The sequence below is a fragment of the Pholcus phalangioides genome, unplaced genomic scaffold (assembly GCF_987345545.1).
Source record: "Pholcus phalangioides strain wild (caught in Gottingen) unplaced genomic scaffold, Ppha-v1.0 ptg000011l_1, whole genome shotgun sequence".
Lineage (NCBI taxonomy): Eukaryota > Metazoa > Arthropoda > Arachnida > Araneae > Pholcidae > Pholcus > Pholcus phalangioides.
The window spans coordinates 59,499,791-59,526,847 of record NW_028301604.1 but is presented as its reverse complement, the minus strand read 5'-3'; the positions used below and the strand labels follow the sequence as shown (position 1 = coordinate 59,526,847).

At 34.0% G+C, this 27,057-nt stretch overlaps 1 protein-coding gene across 2 annotated transcripts in view; it reads right to left on the bottom strand.

The window, feature by feature from the left end:
* The window catches only part of LanA (laminin subunit alpha), a 308,555-nt gene that overhangs the window by 194,644 nt on the left and 86,854 nt on the right, over positions 1-27,057 (bottom strand). For both annotated transcript variants that reach the window (XM_089239807.1, XM_089239808.1), the window contains 6 exons: positions 19,768-19,905; positions 14,804-14,938; positions 7,148-7,447; positions 5,978-6,136; positions 4,908-5,164; positions 1,112-1,235 (listed from right to left, as the gene is read on the bottom strand). In XM_089239807.1, the coding sequence (XP_089095933.1) occupies positions 1,112-1,235; positions 4,908-5,164; positions 5,978-6,136; positions 7,148-7,447; positions 14,804-14,938; positions 19,768-19,905 (1,113 nt within the window). The remainder of the gene's footprint in view (positions 1-1,111; positions 1,236-4,907; positions 5,165-5,977; positions 6,137-7,147; positions 7,448-14,803; positions 14,939-19,767; positions 19,906-27,057) is intronic.

The following is a 27,057-nucleotide window of genomic DNA, read 5'->3' as shown; positions in this document are numbered from 1 at the left end:
AAAAATAATGGTAATTGTCTCAGGCCCGAGGGTTGGAACTCTGTTGTCAGCCAAACCATTGTGGGGACTATGGGTACATCCATTTATTGGCATACAATAATTATTCGTTATGGCCAACAAGACTTTGCCTTCTACGGAGTTAGAAAACAGACCAAGAATTAATAATTGATTGCCTGTGAGTCTTGATGAGTGACTGGCAATAATCTGTAAGTTTAGGCAAATACATTCACACACATGCACAGTGTACATGTGTGTGAATGACACACACACACACACACACACATTGTAAATATCCATTAGCAAATGGTAGTTCAATTGATGGAGGGCTGGCATGAGGGAGAGAATTTCTTTTAAAAATACATTTAATCTAATGTATGGTCATCCCATCATACAAGCTAACCCTCGAAAATATGAAGGAATTCTAGATATATCCATTAGCAAATGGTAGTTCAATTGATGGAGGGCTGGCATGAGGGAGAGAATTTCTTTTAAAAATACCTTTAATCTAATGTATGGTCATCCCATCATACAAGCTAACCCTCGAAAATATGAAGGAATTCTAGATGGTTGCGGAACAAATTTTGGTGTTTATCTAGAAAGTGAGTTGCCAATACGGCAATATCCTCATGTGAGTGGTTCCATAGAAATATACGTGTTCATCATCTGAATACGGTTTCTCCTATCAGTTGCAAAACTTTTGTATCCCCGAGTGAGAAGACCCTTACAAGTAAATGAAACATTGTCACATATATTTGAAATGTGATGTACCCTTATGCTTTGGAATCTGTTTCCAGAATTTCAATGGAAAAATAGTACCAGAGTACTAGAACATATTCAGGGGAAAGAACACTTTCTTACCTTATTTTAGAGTTGAAGTGAAGTACAACAAAATAAAATTTAAATTTCTCCAATGGGTTACTTGTTTGCCACTTCAATCAGTATTAAATCATAAAAAAATGCAAAATTTGAAAAATAAATAAATAAATGGTTCATATATATATATATATATATATATATATATATATATATATATATATATATATATATGAAACTTTTTAAGAAATATTGAATCAAGTAAACTGAAAAAGAAAAGTTAAACTATATCTCTTACCACCAAATGTTTCAGGAGTAAAAGTGATAGTTCCAAAAACCTTTTCTCCACCAAAGTTTAGATAACGGAAAAATACTTGATATAAGCTTGGCTTTCCCACAAATATGTCAAGTAGTACTTCTTTCTAAAAGAAGAAAATGTTAAATAAAATAGTGATGTATATTTATTTGTCACTTTTTACACAAAATTGTAATAGTAAGTAGTTAATAAGACATAATTAATATATAATTATAGTAATATTATTAATTATATTAACATATATATATATATATATATATAATATATAATTATAGTAATATTATTAATTATATTAACATATATATATATATATATATAATATATAATTATAGTAATTATTACATGCACAGCTCACTTGTATTTAATTTATCATTATGTTATTATATATTCCTGTTCATAACGAATGATAATATACTAAAATTATTGAGATCTATCTATTGTTCAAATATGTAATTAGTCATATCATATACCTACTTATAGAAATAAAGATAATGAATGCGACAGAACTAGAAGGGGGCAAAGGAAAACTGCTATGAGTGGTAATCTTGAGGAGGTGACAGAAGCAAAAAGAATGATTTTGACATCAAAATATATTTACAGTAGGGGGGAAGGGACAGCAAAATCATGTTGCCCCTTCTTAATAAAGCTTTGCTAATTTTTGAAAATTAATTGGTTTTTTCTATTGTAAATTTTATTTTTTATTCTTATAAATACTATGCTCAATTTTTTTGCTTTGTTTGAATTTTAAGAAAATAAAAATGTTTCCTACTGCTCCAAGTCTTTTTTATGGTCATCATAAAAAAGCCAAAGTAATTTTTCTTTCTTCAGATAATGATGACGATTTTGAGAATAGCTCTAGTGATCAAGACTATGTTCCTAGTAATGATATTGATACACAGCAGTTCTCAAGTAGTGACACTGATGAGAAAGATGAATATTGCTATCTCTTGTATGAATGATAATGATGTGTAATAATATAAAAAAATCTGAATGGAAAAAAATACTACAAAAATTCATCATTCATTATCAGAATGAACTGAGGGCAAAAATGGTGGGAGAGTGTATGTGCACAAATGCAAAGGCCACAACAAGCAAAATGTCCAACAAGGTGGCTGAAAAAAGATACTCATAAAAAAATATGGATGCAAAATATAAATAAAATACAGCAACCCAAAATAAGCACAATCATCATGAAAAACCTAATACACATTAAACAAAATAAAAAAATAATGATTACAATAAAATAAAATACACTACCCATAAAAAATTATGGTTGTCTTATCTAAGGAAGCATAACTTCTCTATTCATCCCATTATAAACGTATTTCTTTTTAAACATGTCAATTGTGGTAAAATTGACTCCCATGGGTAAGCTATTTCATTTATTTACAACCCTGTTGGAGAAAAACAATATAAAACGCTATTCCAAAAGAGTTATAGATATACTGCCCCCAAAATAATGAACCAATACCATGCAACTAATCATACAAATAATAACATAAGATCCAATCACAATATATTTATATTCTCAATAAACAATAGTTTATAATCCATACTACAACAATAATGTATCATAAAACAACACAATTAAAATAATTCCTTCCAAAAACATCAAAAATATAGCAATTTCTGTAACTGTAATCAACTTAAAAATACATGTGAATACACATTGTACGTGAATTCTGTGTTTGTCAACTGACTAATTTTATTTGTTTATATTTAAATATGTATATTTTCCTTGTTCAGTTAAAAAATATATATATATATTTGATTTTATAAAATATTAACTAATTAGTACTGTAACAAAGCTGTTGCATAATTCAATTAACTCAACTAATTTAACTTATATTGACCCACTGGAAGGACTATCAGTCCCTTGGGGTCACAGAGTGTCTGTGTCATCATAATGTTGCTTTTTTGTGGAGTTCCATTGTTTTGTGTTTTTCTCAGTTTGATTGTATGTTTTATGTGTTGTGTTCAGTCAAATAAAAAAAACAAAAAAACAATGAAGGAAGAAGAAAATGGTCTGTTAGATTAAAGACCAGTGCGTGATAGTGATGATGAGATGGCAAAGGGTGAAGATAGTGATGATATTCAGGGAAGTACGAAATGGTGATGATATTCAGGGAAGTACGAAATGGTGATGATTGTAGGACAGAATGTATTGATAATGATTGTAGAACAGAATGTATTGATAATGATTGTAGAACAGAATGTATTGATAATGATTGTAGAACAGAATGTATTGATAATGATTGTAGAACAGAATGTATTGATAATGATTGTAGAACAGAATGTATTGATAATGATTGTAGAACAGAATGTATTGATAATGATTGTAGAACAGAATGTATTGATAATGATTGTAGAACAGAATGTATTGATAATGATTGTAGAACAGAATGTATTGATAATGATTGTAGAACAGAATGTATTGATAATGATTGTAGAACAGAATGTATTGATGATGGTGTTAGGACAGAATGTATTGGAGTAGCAGGGAAGGGAAAACTAAAAAATTTAGCCCAAATTATCCCTTCAAGACCGGGAAATTTTCAAAAACATGAATTGCTGTTAAGTATTTCACCCACACGATCGATCAAGCTCGGTCTTAATGGGTTATAGAGAAATTTTAAGTGAAAGAAAAATCACTAATAAATGAGAGAGAATTTTGATGAACATGAAAAGTTTTGAAAAAATACAAGTTGAAGGGTTGGGAGTATTTTTCAAAGGTTTTTAATGAATGGAAATTGAAATGGTGATTGCTAGTCAAGTAATGTTGGGAAGGTTTTCAGAAGTACTGTAGTGTTCCGAGCTAATATCTACTGTTAATGTCATTCCAATTATGTGGAGAATTAGCAAGACATAAAAAATAAAGTTTAAATAATATGTGTTCAATATTAGCTATGTAGGGCAATATGGGCTTGTGACACCACATTCTTCTGAAAAGCTTTTTCTTATTTCAAAATTGTCTTTGTTATGAGATGTTATTTAGAACTGCTGTGGTAGGATTAATTTGCACATTTTCTGTTGAATACCTGCTAAAAAATGAAATAATAGGCAGAATTGATTCATTAAAACTTGCTAAGAGAAAACTTGACATATACACATTTGAAAAAAAAAGGTTGAGTGATATATCACTGAAAAAATTGTTTATATTATAGAGGCCTCACACACGCACATGTTTTGAGCAATAATGAAAAAAGACAATGTTGGGAACATAGGAATGAAGGCACTTATGGATGCAGGGCATGTTTGCTTTTAGAGGCATGATTATTTATGCATGATTGAATGTTTTATTCCTGCAAATGCTCCCAACCCTGACTTTTTTAACCTTTACACACACACTCTTGAAGGTAGTACTGAATTTGTTTACAGTCATTATGCATGTAGGAACATACATTGAAAGGGGTCTTGAGTCTCAAGAAATTTCAGGGGACATACCACTGAAGTTGTAAAACATGTATGACTTCGTTCGGTTTACATTAAATTTCATTTTGTTTATAATTTCATAAAATCTATTTAATAATTATTAGCCATGTGGTTTTTAGTTTCTGATTATACACATAAAGCAATTCATACTTGGGTTCTTTTATCACAGCATGGGAGTGAATTAATGGCGAACTCTTTTTTTTTAAATATAAGGCAATATTTTTTCTTTTTTGATATTGCAGTGCTTCACTGTTTAGATTTTTGTAAAAGATATCTATTCAAACCGCAGTTTTTAACAATAAATGTTTTCTTATTATTCAAATGAAATAGCAGCTGAAATATTTACTTGTATGTCACTGAACACTGCATATCCTCTCCAAGAAAATTCAGGAAATACACTTTCTTCATAGCCATACCGTACTTGAGTGCCAACTGGAGTTCTACCATCTTCAATTTCAAACTGATGTTGAAAAAGAGTTGGAAAATAGTGAGTCTGAATTGGTTTATCACAACGGCGACCATTTATTCGAGGGCGACATGCACACTGACCAGTTCTTTTGTCACAGACATTGTTCACTGAACCTCCTACATCACAGCCACAATCTGATTAAATTAAATAAAAGTATCAATTATTCTTCTGCATGTGAAATTTCTATAAATATTCATTGAATTTATATTTCTTAGACATTAAAATGAGAAAAAATGATGTAGGTCTTATACATGTTAATTTTATACGCATTTAAGTAAACCCAACTTTTTGACACAACAACAAGCATCGTAAAATTTCAATAACAGAAGATTGACAAAATGCACAGTAACATATTAATAAAATAATAGTATAAGAATGAATACTTTTTATAAGTGAAAAACCATATATGTAGGGTAAACAACTATTTTTTATGTACATAAAATTTCTTAGTCATAAAATTATTTCTAAATCTTTCCATACAAGTCTATCTGCTGTGGTAGTTGAGCAAAAATAATATATTTTAACCTGTATAAAGAACCCTCATGCATAAGAAACTCCATGATTTTTTGGGCTTAAAATTTGTGAAAATGTTTGCCAAAATATTTATTTATTTATTTTTTTTCTTGAGGTATTGAAAAAGTTTTTTATTCATCATAGAAACCATTAAATTTCTCATCACTCTCATCTGATACATCACAATCAACTACATCAACTAGTTCATTATCATCATCAGGGTCACTTTCATTGTAAAAATTGCAAGGAATAAAGTAATTTGTTAATATCTATAATACTATCCATGTATAAGAAATCTCCTATTTTTGGCAAAAACGGGTTCTTTATAAAAGTTAAAATACAGTAAGTACAAACAGAATGTTGCCTTAAATTGTCAGAATTTTCTCTAAGTTTTAAACTCATGAATTTTCAGTCAAAAGTCAATTTTTCTGAACCTTTGCATCCAAAAAGATCATCTCTGTCTAGTTGATATGATCCATCTTCACATTCAGAACACTGCCTAGATCCAACATTTGGCTTGCACATACATTGACCATTTATTGAATCACAAACAGCTATTCCACCAACAGTACCATCTAAGAAGCAGTTGCAATCTAAAAAAAAAAAGTGATTAATACATAGTATAATGTGTGTGTTTGTGTGTGTATATATATATATATATATATCATAGCTGCCAACTTTTGAAAATGGAAATTCTGGAGATTTTCGTGCGGACCCGTATTTTATACTAAAACCATTCCCTAATAAATGCAAAAGGGATTTTTCTAAATAAAATAGGTATTTTCCACACATAAAAGTTAAAATGTAGGGAATAAAATCCATACTCAAAAATTGAAGTTACATAAAATAGGGATTTTACACACAAGGAAGTTAAATCCTTGGGAATAAAATCCCTACACAAAAAACAAGTGAAATAGGAGGTCAAAACTTCAAAATGGTGATCTAAAAAAAGAATATTGTGTTCAATCAGAAACGATGTGAACAAACATTTTGCGCGGATGACCCCAAAATCATCGGAAGATGAAGGAAAAGGCGTCAATTTTTGAAAAAAGCTGACTTTTTGTGACACTTGCTTGATGTTTTTTTGATTTCACAATGGGTGATGATGTCAGTCTTTCCAATATCCAATGTTTATATCCTTAACACAACTTGTACAAAAAGAAAAAGTTGGCCTTTTTCTGGAACATTTGATGAAAGGTACCCGTACAAATTGATATGACTGATATTAAAGAGTCCTGTCTGTTTTCCTACGGGACGTGTCTGAAAGGGACATCAAAAAGGCCTCCGTATAGCCCCCCCCCCCTTGACTCCCAGGCTTCAAGGCTGGGGGCCATGACACACATATAGATAGGTAAGAATTTATATAGTAAAGCAGACAATCGAGACATCTTATTTTTTCGATGTCCGGTACTTTCACCTATTACCTGTTAGAGTGAAAAATTCAAATTTACTCATTGTCCATCATAATGAAAAGTTATCCTGTTATTATTAACTCTTGTCATACTCCTACTTTTTATCATATTTAGTTTTTATCAATTCATTGCATTTGAAGACCTGATCTCTGATAAATATTCAAGCAGCCAAAAATCAAGTTTTCAAATTACCTTCACATCCAAGAGGATTGCCAACTTTCAAATTCCAGTATAATGATTTGCATTTATTGCAAATCCTACCAGTTACACGTTCTTTACATTCACATAGCTCTCCACTAGTAAGACTTCCACATCCTACAAATGTTGCTAAAACTCCAGCTGGATTACAGTTGCACTCTTCACAGAGAGGGTAGTTATAAAATCCTTCATGGCAACTATCACATTTATTGCCATCAAAATTATCTCGGCAAGTGCAAATTCCTTCATTGTCACAAGAGATTCCTATTGCTCCATCTAAGCTGCAATCACATGCTGAAAGTATATGAAATAGAATTAGTAGAATAAAGTTTAGTAGATGAATCAGAGTCATGTTTTTACAGAAGAGTTGTGTCATTGATACACACGTTCATTCTATTTCAAGCTGCATAACTATAAATATTTACAGTAGCGCTCAAAAGTCTTTTGAAACCAGAAATGTGACTGCAAAATTTGTATTTTTTAATGAAATCTATCCTATGAAACATAAACACAGAGTCTCATTACAAACTATTATGAACAAAAATTTTGGTATATAAAATTTTACATTCAGAAAAAAAATGATTTAGTTTTATGCTGGCTCAAAAGTCTTTTGACACAAACAAACAAGAAAGCAAACACCTACTAAAAAAACCAAATCGGTCATGCATTGGGCACCATAACAAAGTAGAATAAGTCAACACTTTGACGGAAGCAGTTTAGATTGTAAAATCTACTTGCCTTACCTTGTTTTGGTATGGATTCAATGAGATTGTCCCGTGGTCAATGAGTATTTTTTCCAATTCTTTTTTTACATAATTGAAAAACCATCAAATTTACATAATTTCTGACTCCGACTTGTCTATCAAACTCAAACTGAAGAAAAAAATGTTCAATCACCTCAGTTTTGAGGAAAAAAGTGATAGATTACGGGATCTAAAATAAGAAATTTCATATTTCGTAACTCCATCTTTGGCCTGGATGATGGCTTTCATCCTTTGGGGCATAGAAGCAATACGTTGTTCGCTGTATGATGGAGAAATTTCTTCTTAGCCGTTTCTAATTGCTTTCTCCAGTTCCATGACGTTATTAGTCATTTTCAAGTCTACCTTCTTCAACTGGCACCAAACATTCTTGATTGGGTTACATCTGTTGACAGGCCAGTTTGTCGTTGAAATGTTAGCACTTATTAGATAACTCTCAACTTTTTTACTGCAGTGGCAAGAGACATTGTTGTCTAGAAATGTAAAGTCAGTTGAATACCCAAACCAATTGTCAACACTAGGAATCAAAAGTTTTCAAGAATGTCCATGAGTTGACTGTGAGTCTGAGTTGACTGTACGCTTCACGATGCTGTGTTCCCCTAATCTATCAACTGTCATGCAAACTTGATGTCATGCAAAATAGAATTTTATCAAAAGGTGGGTTTTCAATTTTTTTCTACTCGGGGGGGGGGGGGGGGGTACGGGTACGTTTTTCCTTCAGAATAACTATAATCTCGGCTTGGGGATTAGAACCCCAAACCCCCCTTGCATATGCCAATGTACATGAGTGACAAAATTTAGTTCTTTTAACAATACTCTCATCTTCAAAATTTTCTCCTGTTCTTCTCCAGATCAATTTATTGTAGGTATCCTCAGTCCCCAAGTTGATTCTTGACCCATCACTGAAAATTACTTTATTCCAATCATTCATGCCCCAGTGGACGTGGTTCATGGGCAGAGATACGGGGGGGGGGGCATTGCTCTCCCTGCAATCAGCTGTTTTGAGGTGGCACGGTGATTTTCCTTGGCAGTTGCGATCAGTTTTCTATCATCTCTCTTTGTGGTAACTATGAGGGCAACCAGATTGAGGCACTACATCTCCAGTCCTCTGACATTGCATCCAAAGCCAGCACACTGTACTTTGAGCACAGCTGAAGATTCTTGCAACGTCCCATCAAGGAAACGTCATTTTTGAACATAGAAACTATATATTTTTTAAGATCATTAGTAATATATCCTCTGGAAGCTATCTTTTACACTTCGGAAAAAATTGTGTTGACCCATTAGGTTCACTTTCTATACACTGTCTGGACACTTTGTGCTTGTGCAAACAGTTTGAAATGGTGATCGATCACTTTTTCCCTCAAAACTGAGGTGATCGAACATTTTTTTCTTGAGTGTCACAAGTTTACAAATTGATTATCATGGTCAAATTGTAATAAATTTATGATTTTTGTCATTTATTCCAAATTCAGAATGATTGATTTTAACAAGAATTTCCCCTTGAAAAAAAGAATTATTTTTTAATTTTGTTTTTTTTTTGTTTCAAACATAGCATTGCTAGTGTTTTCGTGGGTGAACGAACACTTTCTGCCAGGGGTAGTATAGTTTTTCCATGTTATATTTAAATATTTAAAAAAAAAAAAATTCATATTTCGCCTTGACTCCTACTAGAATAAGCAAGATTTACCATTCAGCATTTTGCGTATTTGTGTTTCCAAGATTTTATATTTCCTGGTTAGTAATTCTCCAAAACTCGTGCTAAGGTGGTTCCAAATTAAAGTTTTCATTCTTTATGAGTTGTTTCTGTGAAACCAAATGAGAAATTTAGGTTTGAAGATTGAGAGTAATTTTGATGTTCAGTCAGATGCGCATTTACGGTCTTGCCACTTGTAGGCTACACAAATTTTGCCACCCTTCTTTCACTTTAGTCTAATTTTCTTGACTAATCTTTCCATGAATTCTCCATCCTATGCTATAGCCTGCTTGCCTCCTCCTGCAAGTACACCTGCGTTAATGTCACTCTTTTTAGTCATTTACATGCTTGCACACTGTTTTGGTCACTTGCGTGTTTGACACTGGTTTTTGTCACTGTTTGGTTATTTACATGCGCTTTAGACAATGCTGTCTTAACACATTCTCCCCCCCCCCACCCCAGAGTGGGGCTGTCTCTCTCTCCTGTGAAAACAATATCTAGTTAAAATTTCCAAAAGTAAACATGTCTCGCCACGTAGGGTGCCTCAGAAAAATCACTTTATCTGAGGGCTCAGGGTACGTTTCAGACGGCTGACTCTAGGCCATTCGTTTGGTCATTCACATGCTTACTCACGCTCTAAGTTACTCTTTTGCTCACTCACGTGTTTGCAAACTCTCTAGGTCACTATTTTGGTCAATCACTGACCTTGTCACTTGCTGTCTCGGCAGAGATAGATTTATTGAGGGTTATGCAATTTTCACCACCCTTTCTTCATTTTGCTAATTTCCTTGGTCACTCACTCCTCAAATTTGCTGATCTTCTGAACTTGACACTCTGGGCTATAGTTCACTTAGTCCTCCTGTAAATAGGACATTGTCTCCAGTAACAGTACATGCGAATGGTTAAAATCTGAGTGTTGCAAAAAAAAAAAAAATTGAGGGAAAAAATATCCTCAAAAAAAGGCAGATCGAGTTGAATATTTCTGGAACTAATAGAAATATGAATTATTAATACTGGGTTATTGAAATCACAGAATTACTGCAAGTTGATTGAAAAAGCCCATTTAAATAATATAAACTTACGCTCAAAGACATGCACTGATATGTTTTCCTCTTCTATGCTTGAAGAAAACCTAAAAATGCCAGATTACTGGAGGGATTATTGAGAGCCTGTCTCTCTCTCTCTCTCTCTCTCTCTCTCTCTCTATACGTAGTAGTATGGAAAACTTTATTTGAAGACAAAGAATATGGGTTTCTGACGCAAAAAAAGTTTTCATAAATCGGGTCCACAAAGCTGGAAATTTTTAATGCATTTTTTAAATTTTATCGTCTTGTTTGAAAATTATAAGAGGTAAATGAGGAAGTTAAAGGTATTATTTGTAAATACAGACACGTCATAAATGGGTGTTTTACTGTAGTGTTTCTTTTTATTTTAACCCTTTCTGGTGCTGTGCCTCTATAGTGAGACCACCTGTTTACACTGTTTTTTCTGTGGGTTTTGGAAAAATGTCTGGCCTTGAAAGGGTTAAGAGAGGTGTTTGGTGTGTTAGCAAATGTTCATTAAATTTCTAAAATCATTCTCAGAAAGACAAATTAACTGTCTAGAACATGAGTAATTGAAAGAATAATGCTTAATGTCCCCTACGCAAATCACAGAGTCCTCGAAGCGTATATGTGAACATGAAAAGTTTCTGGAGTCAGTGTAGCTCAGCTGTGGATGTTTGAATTACCAGCAGTGGTTGCCAGCCTTTTCAGTGCATATGCCAACCAGAAGCGGATCATGGGTAAATACTAAACAAGGTATTGAGTGAAACAAGCAGAATCAACAGAGGGACCACCTTGGGGTCCCTCATGGATGGAAACGAAGTCCCTTTGGTCGGGTCTAGTGCCAGGTGGCAAGTATACTCAGCTGATATGAATTAGTACGAGCCAAACAGAGCCAATTGAGGGCCCACATGGATCTGCCGGCAAATAAATAGAACTTATTCTAGATAGAATTCTCTATCGAATGAGACAGAGACCACAGAGGGCCCACCTGGGGTCACTGATGAAAACAAAGCTCATTTGGCTGGTCCCAACGCCAGCACAGAAAGTCTGAATAGGGAACACATCTACCCTGTGCTGTACTGAAACCAAAACTGCCTTATCATGGACCCTACATATGAGAGGGCCAGAACTGTGCTGCATAGGTTCAGCTTTTTTTCTGATAGCATGTGGCTAGTTAAAGTTTGTGAGCGGTCACATACATTTTTTGCAAGAACAGTACGACACGTTATGGGTAGGGGGCTGTCATTGTGTGTGTGCGTAGTACATATTTATTTGATAACTGCTTTGTTTTTAGTTGATAAGGTTTTATCAACTATAAGGTTGATAAGGTGCTTTGTTTTTGTTTGTCAAGGCCATGGCCCAGACAAGGGTGTGGCTGACAGGGCTCTAGCCCTGGGGCCCGGGATGATTCTCATCATTTTTTCTTTTTTCATGGGTTAAGAGAGGTGTTTGGTGTTATAGGTATAAATTAACCTATTATAATAAATTATATAGGTATAAATTAACTATAAAGGGGTTCATGAAAAGTCTGGTCTAGGGGCCCACCAGAGGCTTTAGCCTAGGGGCTCTGCTCTAGGATGTGGAGGCCATGGTCAGGGCTTTGGATAATTTTTTTTTTTCAAATATTCAAGGATCGTCCCTATTAAATGAGATTTCTGGTATCCCAGTTAGCTCATAATTCATTTCTTCTGATTGATAGAGATCCTCATTTTATTCATATTATTTTGCCTAATTGCTATTTAAACGTTGAAAAGAGAAATGTTTAATACTTTCACAGGGATCAAAAAATTAAATTTATATGTTAAGTAACTACCTACTTTGACTTGAAAAGCTGGAAAAAAAACCATTTATTGAATACATCCGGATGAATTTTTATTTGTGCGCATTGTTTTGTCCAGTTAACTGTGTGCTTTGATTTTTATCAAGCAAACGAGAAGGAAGTAACAAGTAGGATTCTAGGAACATTTTCAAATAATAATTCTTTATATGCTTTTTCATCTGCAAAGTTTTCATTTATTTGTATAATTGCACTTGTTACTATGCTAATATAATTTTTTTTTAATCTGGTAATGTGCATCCAAATTCCTAACAATGTTTATAAATATTACATGTTATTCAGTCTGCCTCTCAAATTTTTTTGCGTATGGTATTTTTTACGAGGGTAGCCGGCACATATCTAAAAATTTATTGTCAAAAACAGCTAATTCATTAGTTGCAACATAAGTTGTTGCAAAGCAATTTTTTAAATAGGTGTGTCGCTTATTGAAAAAAAAAACATTTTTTAATCACCTTCAATTTTTAATTAATTTTAATTCCAATTTTTAATTAATTTTAATTCCAATTTTTAATTAATTTAAGTTTCAATTTTTAATTAATTTAAATTCCAATTTTTAATTAATTTAAATTTCAAATTAATTGAAAGTTTTAAATAATTGTAATTCTTAATTAATTTTTTTTTAATATTAATTTTTATATTTTAAGTATGTTTCATGCCTGCGGACACTAGGTTGGGCCTCACTGATCGACACCTTCACTGTAAAAAATTGCTCCCTCACAACACATCACTCTGGGTCCGTGCCTGGACATGTGTCACATTATAAAGGATGACATATGGTTAGGGGTCATTCAAGTATTACGTCAGCATCGATGCGGGAGGGGGTTTCCGATTAGCTGACTTTTGATGACAAGAGGGAGGGGGGGGGGTTTGGATAATGCTTAAGTCATCACCCACCCTTTATGAAGATATGAAATATTCTTAATGGCGTCTTACTTGGTGCGCCAAAAAAGAAAAACCTTTCGATAGTTTGTGGGCACTTGAAGTAACATTCTCCCATTGATAAGTGCCCTACAGAGACACTTTAATGATCTCTAAATGTTTCATGGATCCAAGTAATCTGAAAATGTGCCCAGGCCGCTTAAGTGCTCTAGAACTGTGCCATGCATCACTCAAGTCATCCATAACTATATGCCGTGAATCACTTAAATAATGTCAGCATAACTTGAGTGATGTGGAACTGCACTGGGGGGGGGGGCGCTTAAGTGCTCTAAAACTATGTCACATGTCACTCAAGCGATCTCTAAGGGTGTGACGGATCGCTTAAATGTTCTGCAACTATGTCCCTGGTCATTTAAGTCATGGGCTGCTTAAATGCTCTGGAACTGTGCCACGGGTCATTTAAGCGATCTGTAAATATGCTGCTTAGTTCATTTTTACAAAATTAGGTTTGAGGAGGGCAGGCTGCATCAGATAACCCCCCGGGTCATATTTGGTCCACGGACTAAGGGCCTTTATGCAATTTATCATTATATGGCTTAGAGGGTGGGTCCCAATGAATTTATTAAACATAAATTTTGAGTTCATAGCCTTCAAATAGCATTGAAATTAACAGAAATTGATTATAATAACATATAAAGGTATTTTCTTCCGAAATTTCAATTAAAAAAATATTTTTCGTGGGGGGTGCACGTGATCCTCTATGCCCCCCCCCCTGTAACTCTATGCATGCAATCTATGGTCAAAGCCAAAGATGGTGTTACACCAATGACAATTAATGACAGTACAAGTTTTCCTGTACTACAAAAGTATGTGCACACATAACTTTACATTTACAGAAATGTCCTCTTTCCTTACCTGTAACATTGAGTGATGGATTCTAGGTTTACATAGATAATTAGGGAAGATGCACAACACTTTTTTCTCACAAGTGCACGTCAATTTGCAAAAAAATATTTACAACAGTACTTTTTTTTAAATGTTCCATTTTTTAGACAAATTTTCTTGGTGCCCTAATTTTAGGGAACAAAATAGGAAAAGTATTTTGAAATTTCATGAGCCATTCAATCCATTTTATGCAAATTTTTTACCACAGATATGCTCAAGAATCACCGTAAGATAGAAATGCAAATTATAGTCATGGTGTGAAAATTACCAACTTCAGCGCTCCATTAATTGTGACACAAGTGTCCAAGATGTGTTTCTCAAACACTTTTATATGATGTGAGTGTCTGTGAAATGTTCAAAGTTTATTTAAAGATATGCACATATTAATATAATAATAAATATAATCACAATGTAAACAAAAAATATGTACATATGTGGGGTGAAGATTTTAATTTCATTTGCATAAATTTAATGGCAAATACTCACACAAGCAATACGGAAATCCAAAATATCCAGGTGAGCACTGATCACACTTCACTCCAGAATAATTTGGTAAGCATCGACACCTTCCAGTGTTATCACAAACTGAGCTAAGTGATCCTTGTTCATCACAGTTACACTCTAGAAACAAATAATCTTTTTTCATTACAGGTTCAATTGCACAAGAACAAAACTAAATAAGGTAAAAATGCATCCTAGTTATGAAAGTTTTTTTTTTTTCAAGTTTAGAAAAAAAGATTTAATTATCAATTAGCTCATAAAATTATGAACCATTTTTAATTTGTACTCTAACAGAGAAAAAAAACTCATTAATACTGAAAAGTCAAAACAGACAAATTGCCCAATGAGGTGACTGAAAAAATAAAAATATCTATAAAAACGTATGTGGCAATTATTTCTAAGTATTGTAAAACCCACAGTTAAAGCAATTATAATGAAGAAATTAAGAAAATTTTAGAAAAACAAAAAATACTACTTATAAAACTAATTGTTGCCATGAACTAAGAATTTGGCTCGCAAAAAAAAAAATCCAACAACCTAGCATTGTCCCCAACCAATCCCTACTCGTGTCTCCTCTTCAAGGCATGAGTTATTAATGTTTTGTCAGTAATTCACAATCTATCCCATTCATTGAAAATCTCAAACATTTCTAAATTTTTCCCCTAGGATTTATTCTATTTTGATTAAAACATATTTACAGAATTGAGCTCTTCATAGCTCAAGCCCTGCCTACCAACAACTACCCTAGTCAGAGCCATCTTAAAAGCGTCATGGGCTCCAGGGCAAGTGATTTTTCTGAGGCTATATTCTCTTGAGGGGCTATATGCCCTGATGGGGCCCATGTATTAAGACGGCACTGACCCCAGTAGCTCTTCTCTGCATTCCATAGACCTAGTTTATAGCCTTCTGTAGACATAGCCTTCAAAACTGTATGACATATTCTAGAAGAGACATCTTCATTCTGTTGCTACTAAAGCACAAACATTTTTTTTTAATTTTTTGTCTTTAACTGGAACTGAAATGACAAAAATAATTTACATAGTAATTATTTATTATCACTATTATCATTATACACTTATATTTATTATCATTTTCTTATTCCATTTTTCACGATGAGGTAGATAAAGGGTTAAAACTAGGTCATAATTGGGCTAGGGCAACTGGGGCACTGCTCCAGAGCGTAATAGGGACCCCAAAAAAATTTAAACTTATTTTGCATAATAACAGCCGTTTCAAGAAGTGCCCCCAAAGAAAAAGTCTGTCCCGGGGCCCAAAAAAGGCATGCTACAGCACTGGGTTAAAACTATATGAGCTGCAGCTTCATTACAAAAAATTATATTAGTTTCATTATGTTGTTCATTTGATCATTTTTGTTGCACCACGGACATTTTCTGCATACAAGGGTTAATTGGACTGGGACCTGCAATTTATCGCCGATTCCGAATGGCAGGCTTTGTAACAATACTCATAGACCCCGGCGGGAAAACAGTCCTAGTCATTTTTATACACAAGTTTTCTTGCCTTCGAATTCACGGTTGATTAAATTATTCTGTGATATTTTCATATGTTCATAGTCCAAAAAATGTGCGATCCTGATCACATCACCATTTTGATTATTGTTGCCAATTTTGTTTTGTGAAAGTTTCTATAAAAATATATTGTCATTTCTTTATGCAAATTTGATGTTATATTTTTCTATTGGTCGTACTCAGATGTATATATTTTTGAGATGGTCGGTCCCTGGAGTTGGATCGTGCCGTACTTCCTTTTTAGGTACAAATACCCGGAGTCACAATCATCACTTTGCATTTCTTTTCATCGTATTCGCTCTCAGCTCAGTATTCATCACTTAAGGTGAAGGTGGTCGCCTTTTGGTGAATCATCTACAGTATGAAATAAATAGTCTCGCTGGTGCTTGGCACATCGCCGGCTGGTTCCGGATCTTGTCATGCCTCCTCTCTACTCATCCATTGTCATCACCATTGTCCAGAATCCTGTCATCGTTCGTCCGTCGTTTGGCTTTGCGCCGATCCTCATGGCCGCCCCATCATCACCTCGGCTCTAGCTGTTGAAAATGCAGTTTTCGCCGCCACGTGGAGTCTCGGCTCGTGACCTTCACTCACTCCCATCAAGGTTAATGACGTCATGGGTCGTGTAATTCAAGATCGTCAAACTTCTGTTGCCGAACAATATTGATGAGTCAATGGACTTGCATGGGGATTGGTATGAATTTGAGAAATAATTTTGTGATAATTTTGTTAATCGTAACCTACATAACTGTTAAAAGTGTTAATAAATTTACCTATGTTAAAACCTGGAAATTTTCTTGAAATCATTTGTCTCTCTTACTGTGTATCGATTGCACCAATTTCGCCAGATCAGAATTCTGGGTCGTTATGCAGGGATGTCGCAGCTTGTTTTTATACTCATCGAGAGGTTGGTGCATTAACCCCATGATGGGGGACTAATTGCGGTAGCAATTTTTTCTGTGGTCATGTCGCCGTTTCTGTTGTACTTCTGTGTCAGGAAAATTTTCTGATGAGGACGAACCGGGTATCAAACTCGCGACACCTCTAAACATCCTTTGGTACTTTAGGCGAGTATCTTATCGACCTGAGCTACCGCGCCCTCATTATGTTGTTAACAATGAAATCCTCATTGATGTACAACAGCATTTACGAATAGATATTTTTTTTCTTCCATTAGTTGATAATGCTCAAATGGCAGTAGGGGAAAGTTATGAGCAAATCAAGATGACACTTCAAAAAGAGTTTTTTCTAGCTATACAAATTCAAACACAGAGAACTACTTCTCAAATGCCCAGAATGATTTAGGCCAAAAAAAAATATTTGCATAAAAATAATTTTTATAACAACTTTACACTGACGTTAACATATATTCTATTTTTTGTGAGGTGCAAGTGGTAGCACAAAAATAAGCACTTGTACTGGCTCAGCATTCATCTCAGATGTTCTTCGTGTGATCTCGAAGGATTAATTCCCTCTAGAATTAATTACGATAAAAGTGGATTTTTTTGGCTAAAGGCTTTTTGATGCAAACTGCATGACATCCATATTTGCTATGGCCATCTTTTTCAAATAGGTATTGAAATTTAGCAAATTAAACTGCTTATACCAAGACTTTTGAAGATACACAGATCCCTGTGAAACTTAAAGGTGCTAGAAAAAAAAACGTTCAATTCATCATAAACTGAACCATTCAGAAGAAAATTATCGATTTAAATCCCATAGTATTGTAAAATTTTCAGAGAGACTTCTCTAAGACTTATTGGGTATTTTTTTTTAACTTATAATTTTCATTTCATATTGATTGCAATGAATGCAAATGGGTGTAATTAATATTTTTTCACTGCATTTTCTGCAACTTTTCCTCTGTCCTGTATACAATATTCAATCACTGAGAAAATATTTTAACATGATACAATTTAAACTCATTTTAAGGAACTTGAACAATTAACCATTTTACGATCAAGGTCGTAATATTGTATCCAAACAACAGTGGAATAAATTTGAACAAGTTCTCTGTTTTCTTTCCTCTCTTCATCATCGCGAAGCTTTGTTGTAAGTCTATTTTTTTCCTCTTTGTTTTTTCCATTCCCTGATAGTGATTTTTTTTCATATATGATGTATCTTTCTTATAAGAGTGAAAGAGAGAATAGATAGGATGAGGGTGAAAAGAGAAATCAACTTTGTACATACATTTTTATCACTTTATTTATTATACTGTTACTCTTTCATTTGTTTTTTTTTTCTTCCTTTTCCTCCTTTATATTTCCCCTTTTTCTAACGTGGAGTTAGATTAGGACAAGGTTACCATATTTATCGCTGATTCGTCAAATAGAGAGCATCCAAATTTCTTCCCAATCGCTTCTAAGCAAAGGGGTTAATTTATATAATCAGAAGTTTGTTAATGGAAAAGATGTTCAAAGAAATAGCATATTATTTGAGACCGGAGGAATATGTAGGTCATTTTCAGGAACCAGAATGAAATTGAACAATTCATTTATGTGAATAATATCATCCATTTATTATTCACCAAATGTTTTTAAATGGGAAAGATGCTCAAAGAAATAGTATGTTGTTCGAGACCAGAGGTTTATGTAGTTGATAAGCTCCAGTAGCACGCTATATCATTAGAATATGGGACTGGTTTGATCTACTAACCATATAGTGTTCTGCTGGGGAGGTTATCATGACCCATCATTAGATGTGAAAATTGGCTATAAGAGCTTGAAGGCGCCATTTGTTTGAGTTTTACCCTAAGGTTTCTCTAACACTAGTGGTTGGAATCTTCTGTAGAAATGGCATTATAGTGGAACAAAGTCAATTTTTCCAGAGTCTCAGGTTATCTTTATACCCTCGAGTGCCTTGGCCAGCACTATTGCTTTCTGATTGGTTTGTTGATATCATGGCTGGTGGCGAATAAACCTTTCTTAGATTGGATGAGAGATGCAGAGTTATTTGATTAAAAGTGTAAAGTTTGGTTTTTTCATGGACCCTCAGAAGTTGGAGCCCCAGATGCAACCGCCATTAAATCCGCCTCTGGGTATATTGCAGTGTGTACTACCATTTGTCCTAAAGATGCCAACTACTTTACCAGTAGCACACCATATCGTTGGTATATCTAACTGGAACCGATCCGATATACTAATGATATAGTGTGCTACTGGGGTAGTGTTGGGGAAACGTTGAGGTCAAACTCCAACAAACAATGGCCTTCAAGCACAAATATCCAATTTTCTCACCACAGAGTTCATAAAAACATGCCAGTTCAAAAAATCAAGCATCAACTATATATGTAATCGTTTTCTAGTCAGTGGAGCAAAATATATGGTCTATTTTGAGGGAAAGCCAATCAAGCAAGTAGTATGATCAGCATATCACTGCAAATAAAAATGATGAATAATCAACTTCCCAATTTTTTCTAACCTCTGCAATTAGGATATCCAAAGTATCCAGGTGCACATCTGTCACACTGAGATCCACCATAGCCAACTTTACACAAACATGAACCAGTATTGCTATCACAGATCTCTTGAATACAACCAGTAGGATCGCAATCACAATCTGAAAGTACATTTAGAAGGAAATTCAAAATCTATTTCTAAACTTGAAAAAACCAATTGCCATTCATTAATGAAAACTATCATCTGAAATAAAGAAATTCGCATCACTCAAAAAGAATGCATTAAATACAGTCGGCCCCCCGTATTCACGGGGGTTACGTTCCGGGAGTGACCGCGAATACAGGAATCCGCGAATAACAGAAACCATAGGTTTTTTATTGTATATCTCGTTTATTGAATATCATGAGAAAGAGCAGGGTGACGCAGAGGTAGAATGTAGGTAGGGAATGTAAAATGCAGTGATTGTTGGCGATGTTTTCTGAAAGAATGTTGTGATTTTTCTGTTTGCCGTGTCTTCTTCATATCATTAAGTATGTTGACAAGGCTTCCTCTACTAATTTTTCTATATGTGAAGAACGTAAAATAGAGAGATTTATGTTATGAAAATAATATATTGCTGATTTCAGCTTGCGAATCCCTTCCGCTATGTTACTTGTGGTGAACTACTTCTTTATCTCGATCTTCTTCATCTGGTACTACTTCAGTTTCAGGACCAGTTAGCTGCATTAACTCCTCCTCAGTCAACCCAATATCAAAAGAACTTTGAGAATAGCATGTATTCACTCTCAAGGTACCTCTTGACTTCCAAAACGAAAAACCGTTGTTAACCAATCCAGGAAAAGTATTTTCATAGTCCAAGCCTTTTTATTGTTCGCCCAAAATACTGGGAGCTTTGGCTTATCCTTCCCTTCAACGCTCGCGGATTTGAAAATGATGGTGGGCTTTATCATGTACTCATATGAATTTGCGTAAAACAACATAGTAAATCTATCTCTACTTGAATTAAAACCAGGAGCTCGCTTTCTTCCTCTTGCTTAACTTCTTTGCGGCATTTTCTTCCAAAATAGTGTCCTCAGAGCCAAATATTTGTCAGTGTTAAACACCTGGTAAGATGCATAACATTTCTCTTCAATAATTTTCTACAAAGTCTTTCGAAATTTTCTAGCTGCCTCCTGGTTGACAGAGGCTCGATCACCAGTGCTTTTTACATTGCGCTATCCGAATCGTTTCTTAAACCTATGAAACAACCTTTACTTGCATAAGATTCTGATGAAATAGACGTTTCATCAGCCCTTTCCTTATGGAAGAGTAAAATTTTTCGCATTTTCTGTTATATTACAATGAATTGAAATACCTTGTTGTGTCAGTCTTGTACCCACAAAAAACAGCATTTTCTGTACGTGAAACACATGGATCCCATAGGCGATGCAAAGTTTTGACAGCCACAGGTGCAGCTACAGCTGCGGCTGAACAAATTTCAGATTTCATTTTCTTGATATATCTCACCGAACATTCGTTGATTCCATAATGGCGGACCACAGAAGGTATTGACTTCGCCAAGCAGCCAATATATCAAATTTTTCTCGTCGAGTTTTTCACTTTTATTTACCTTTTCAAAGCATTATCAGTAGCATTAGAAGAATGAGCCATCCTACACAAGCACAACTCAAATTTTGTAAACAAAATACGTGAACAACGATTGCTGAGTATTTTAAAGAAAAATTCCAATAAAGGAAAAAAAATCCACGAATACGGGGGGCCGACTGTAGTTGCTATTGCACAACAAACATATCATAGCCTTAGACATCATTGACTTCTTATTGGTTAATTCTCAGATTTTACAAAAATAATTCTCAAGTTCGTTATTTCCAAGCATTTGAAGAGGTTTAGTAGCTTCTTTAAATCAGTAATACCAATTAACCATTAATTATTATGAAACAAAAATTTTAAACTTTAAAGAAATTTAAAGAATCATCACCTAAGTGTATTTCCTTACATGTGTAAACTTTAGTATGCATAAAAGTTTTGGAACTCAGTAATTTATATTTGGCTTGTCCAGTGAATTGACTACACATGGCAGATTTTGATTAACAGGAGTATTATATAAAGATTAAAATTATAATAGGAATTCACTGCCTGAACCAAAATGATTAAGAATTAACCTTACCACTATAAAAAAGCATGAAATACCCTATTTGACGGTTTATCATCCACAGCACTAATTTTTAAAAACAAATTTTGGAGGCTTGTGGCATTTACACTGATACACTTAAAATGCCTATGTAATTTTTTGTTTAGAAAAATCTGGTTTTCAAAAAATTGACTATGAAAATTACATTAGAGTGAAACCTGCCCATGACGGAGCCTCTATGAAATAGAAGCCTGTTTCAATTATTTAACTACCAATGTTCCATAAATGGAACATAGTTTTTTTTATATTTGCAAAAATATCAGATAAAAATTGATTCAAACATTTCCAATTTTTCATTGTATATAGAAGAGAATTCCAAATATTTTTTGAAACAAGTTTGAAAACTTCATGTTAATATAAACTTTTTTAGACAGAAATTTAAATTTTGGGACCTTTTTTTCACATTTTGATCAAAAATTTCAATTTTGAAGTAAATTGAAAATTATTTTGTGTGTCTCTACCATTGAATATAACAAATGAGGTTAATCAATTAGTTTCTTTGTGTACTGTTACACATGAACATGTTACGTGCATTCAAAAATGCAACTTCCATTTATGGAACATTGGCATTTCAAGAAAATAGGATTTACAGCCAGTATATCTGATGTGTGCTGGCTACTTCTGTGTTCTTGATTGAACCACTGTTTATTTATCGAAAGTCATCACATACAGAGAGGCAAATTCTGGGTAAGATGAGATTCCATTCTAAAGAATGGGCTGTTTAGTTTGGATTGTTGATATTGGGTACAGTTTTTTTTTCTTACACTCTTTGAAGATAATTCTTAATAGTTAGTCAAAGTGAGATATATATGATAATTAGAGCCCGGATTATATGCACTAAAAAAGTGGCAAAATATGCTCTAAAAATATGCAAATATGCACTAAAAATATGCAAATATGCACTTAAAAATGCGAAAATATGCACTTAAAATACAAAATGTGCACTGAAAATTCCAAAATATGCATTAAACACCCCAGAATATGCATTAGAAATCTTGAAAAAGTCAAAAATTCCGAAATATGTATAAAAAAAGGGAAAATATGCATTAAAAAATACACCATGCAAAAAAAACGAATGTGTTTTTAAAATACATGTTTTCTATTGGTGCATATGTATTTCATTTTTACCAAAAAATATCCCCTCATATATATGTATACAGCATATGCAAATAACTTCTACATATCTTTTATTCAGGCATTTTTTTAGTTTTCAGTTTGTTGTAGCTGCTCAATAACGAAAATAGCAGTAATAAAAGAATTTCGACACTATTTCTAAAAACAAAATTAACATTTTCACACATCTCTAGAAATAGCCTTACAATAAAACTGTTAGTAGTCGTAAAATACTTTATAAATATGTATTAATTCACTAAATTTCACATACCGGGAAAAAAAATCGATGTTATGAAAATATTACGAACAATATTTATTTGGAAAATTATAAAAAAAAAAAGTGAGTTTAAGTAAACCTTCAAAAATATGCACTTATACTGGAAATTCTTTGATTTTATGCATTTATATGCATTAATACTAAAAAAGGCCAAAATATGCAAATGCATATGCACATATGCATTTGCATATAATCCGGGCTCTAATGATAATTATCTGCTGTTGAACCTACTACTAAACCACACATGTACCTCGTCCATATTCCTCTGCGGAATTTCCAACGAATTGGTACATGTTGGGATGTGCATGTCAGTGTTGTGAACCTAACGTGAAGCTTGTTTCCATGTAATTCTTGTTATAGTGCTGCCATCTACCGCATATTTTTCGAACTATAAGTGAAGTGTAATGTTTGAAGATTTCATCATTGTAGGCCTGTTGCTTTCTGCGGCGAGACTTTTTAATGATGCGATCGTCTTGCATTCACACCTCAAAGTTGGGAAACACAGAAAACAAATTTCAGCTGATCACCAATGCAGCAACGGTGGGGTTCTAACCCGGGACCTCGCGATCCAAGTCCGTCACTATGACCACTCACCCACCACAGCGGCTGCTGTTGAAACTGAGACACGGATGAAGAAAACATTTTCAAAAATGATTTTGTGACAACAGCACAGGGTGATGTAGGTGGAACGCTTGATATATTTTGGGATGATGAGGAAAAAGTGTTAAAACCTCTCTTGAAGCTTGTGCTTCAAGATGATTCAAAGAAGATTACCAATCCAGTGGTTTGGTATATACATTTTCTGGGTTGTGGTGGCAGTTGTGTTGTGTCTCAAACTATTACACTCATCAACAATTGAACTACATAAAAAAATAGTCACACATGTGGTGTCCTTAAATTAAAAGAACTAAACAGATGAGACCGATGAGGACTATCATGTAGGCATACATGCCACCTAGTGTTATGTAAAGTAAACTAACGGAGTTCCACTCCGGACATCAAGTTGATAAGATGTCTAGATCTTATGCTCCCACTATATATATATCGTCTTGCCTATCTATATATGTATATAATCAATCTAAAGTCGAATGTAATAATAAATGCTTATCCAAGAAAATACCAATACCCATGTGTTATTCATTTGGCATGCCAAAGTGTGAAAGAAACACAAGTGGCGATGTGGCCCATCTTAAAAGTTGGATAGAGTATTTACTCAAAGACTGGAAAAGGTAGGAGCAAAAGGTTTTCATAAATCTCCCGATGTTGGAAAAATTAGTTGAAGAGTTAATAAGACAGAATCAAGCTCTTATGGAAGCTCTCAAAGAGCTACGAGGCTCAACATCCACAAACCACAAAGTGATGGTTTTGTTTGATAAATACTATGAAGCTTCAGAGACTTTCGATTCATTTATAGAACGTTTTGAGGTATTTTTAGACATTTAAAATGTTCCAGAATAAAAATCTGCCATAGTCTTGATTTCAATCATTTCTGCAAAACTCTACAACTTGTTGAAAATTTATTGTCTCCAGACAATCCATTGGAGAAAGAATTTGCCATTTTAAAAAATGTTTTGAAGAACCATTTGAATCCTAAAGCATTGGTTATACTGAGTAGGCACATGTTTATACACAGAAAGCAGAACGAAGGTGAAAGCATCAGTTCATATAGAGCTGAATTGCGACATCTTGCAATCGCGTGCAATTATAAACAAGATATACTGAATACCATGCTCCAGGATGTTTTCATTAATGGGCTCCGAGATAGAGCAATCCTCAATTGTTTATTTGAGGAACATGACATTGAGCTAGACAAAAAGATGAAAATTGCACTGGTGATGGAGAAAGCTGCCCAGGAGGCAAATGAGATCATCAGGAAGCCAGCAGAAATTAATGTTGTCAAAGCGGAGAAGTGGAAAACAAAACTGCCCATGCAAAACTGAAACTACTCTGCCTCAGCTATTAAGTATCTGCCATATATATGATGCATGGAGGACAAATCAATGCTAAGATATGTCGCTTCTGTAAAAAAAATTGGACATATAGAAAAATCCTGCTATGTGGCAAAGAAGACTCAATCTGCACCAAATTAACAGAAACAATTTCAGTAGAGGAAAATGAAAGTGATGTCTCCATGTTTGGGTTAGAGACAGTATTGAGTGAACAGCTGAAAAGGCCTCCAATGATGGTTACTGTCAACATAGACAATAAACCAATGAGTATGGAAGTTGATAAGGGTGGAACAGTATCAGTAATTAGTTTAAAGAGATTCAAAAAAATCTCAAAGAAAAAAATTCAAACCTACGAATTTAGTATTCTGGACATACAATGGGTAAAAAATTGTCCGAGTGCAATATGTCACTGTGAAAGTGGAATACAGAAAGCACCAGTTGCACTTGAACATATATTTGGTTGCTGTAGACTTTGAGGTACAGATTGCTCTAGAGGAACAGATAACTCCAGCAGAGATCAGCAGTGATTTACCAACATTAGAGATGTCCAGCACTCCCATTCCTCTGCGACATTCCCAACTAACCAAAAAAGCTCCTGTCCAGTTGGATCTTTAATTAGCAGGGAGGAATGTGGTGTTCTTGTATAAAAAGAACTAAAGCGATGAGACTAATAAGGACTATTGTGTAGGGCATACAATACCACCTAGTGTTATGTAAGGGTAACTCACAGAGTTCCACCCCAGACATCAAGCTAATAAAGTGTCTAGATCTTCTGCTCCCGCTATATATATAAATCTATCTATGTATATAATCGATCTAAAATCTAACATATTAATAAAAGCTTATCCAAGAAAGTTCCAATATACATGTGTTATCCACTTGGCACATCAAACAGTAAAAGAAACACAACTGTACATTTACATACAAAAGCTAAATTGACATACAGCAGCCTCGAATCTTGAAAAAAATAATGGAAGAATGGTTGTTGTTGTAATGGACAAACATCGTGGGAGTTATCGATGCAACTAAAAATTAATAAATGGTGGTAGAAGTTGTTCAGAATTTTGTGAACATGCTGGCTATGTCATGTTGCACCATATTTTAAAAATTACAAGGAAAAAAGGGTTGGGCACCTGCATATTTCAATTTGAAATTTCAAATAGAAGTTACAAGTTTTCTACAAGTAAAGGAGAATTTGAATATTCACTGAAAGCCCTGTTGTAACTGGAATAGAAGTCAGATCACCTGATGGACATTATATTATACAGTTAGTGTGCTGTGTGCCAAAAAAACATTGAATATGTTGGCAAAGTGAAAAAGTGTTTCTTCAAAAGTGTTTCCATCTTATCACGGACATTAGAAATAAATCATGAATTATTGGTAAATATATATATATATATATTTGGTTAAATAAAACAGGTACGCATGGTGAATTGGTGCTATGAATTAAAAAATGGCTTATTGTAATGATACTCCAGAAATATCGCCATACAAGTATAACTTAGAGGTAACACAACTTTCGCCCTTTACCTCTCTCCAACTGCCAATGTTCCAAAAAAAATTTTTTATTGAAATTTTAAATTGGATCTATGAATAGGCATAGGTAAAAAAAACCTAAAATCCCAAATTTCGAAACAAAAAGTAATTCTGCTCACAGTTCAGTATTTAAACAACAAAATGGAACCAACAGACAGTCTCATCAATGATCAGTACATTTTCAATTACAGGAAACTTGTTTAATATGGACATTGCTTAAGGTGGGCATGGCACTGTATTAAATCT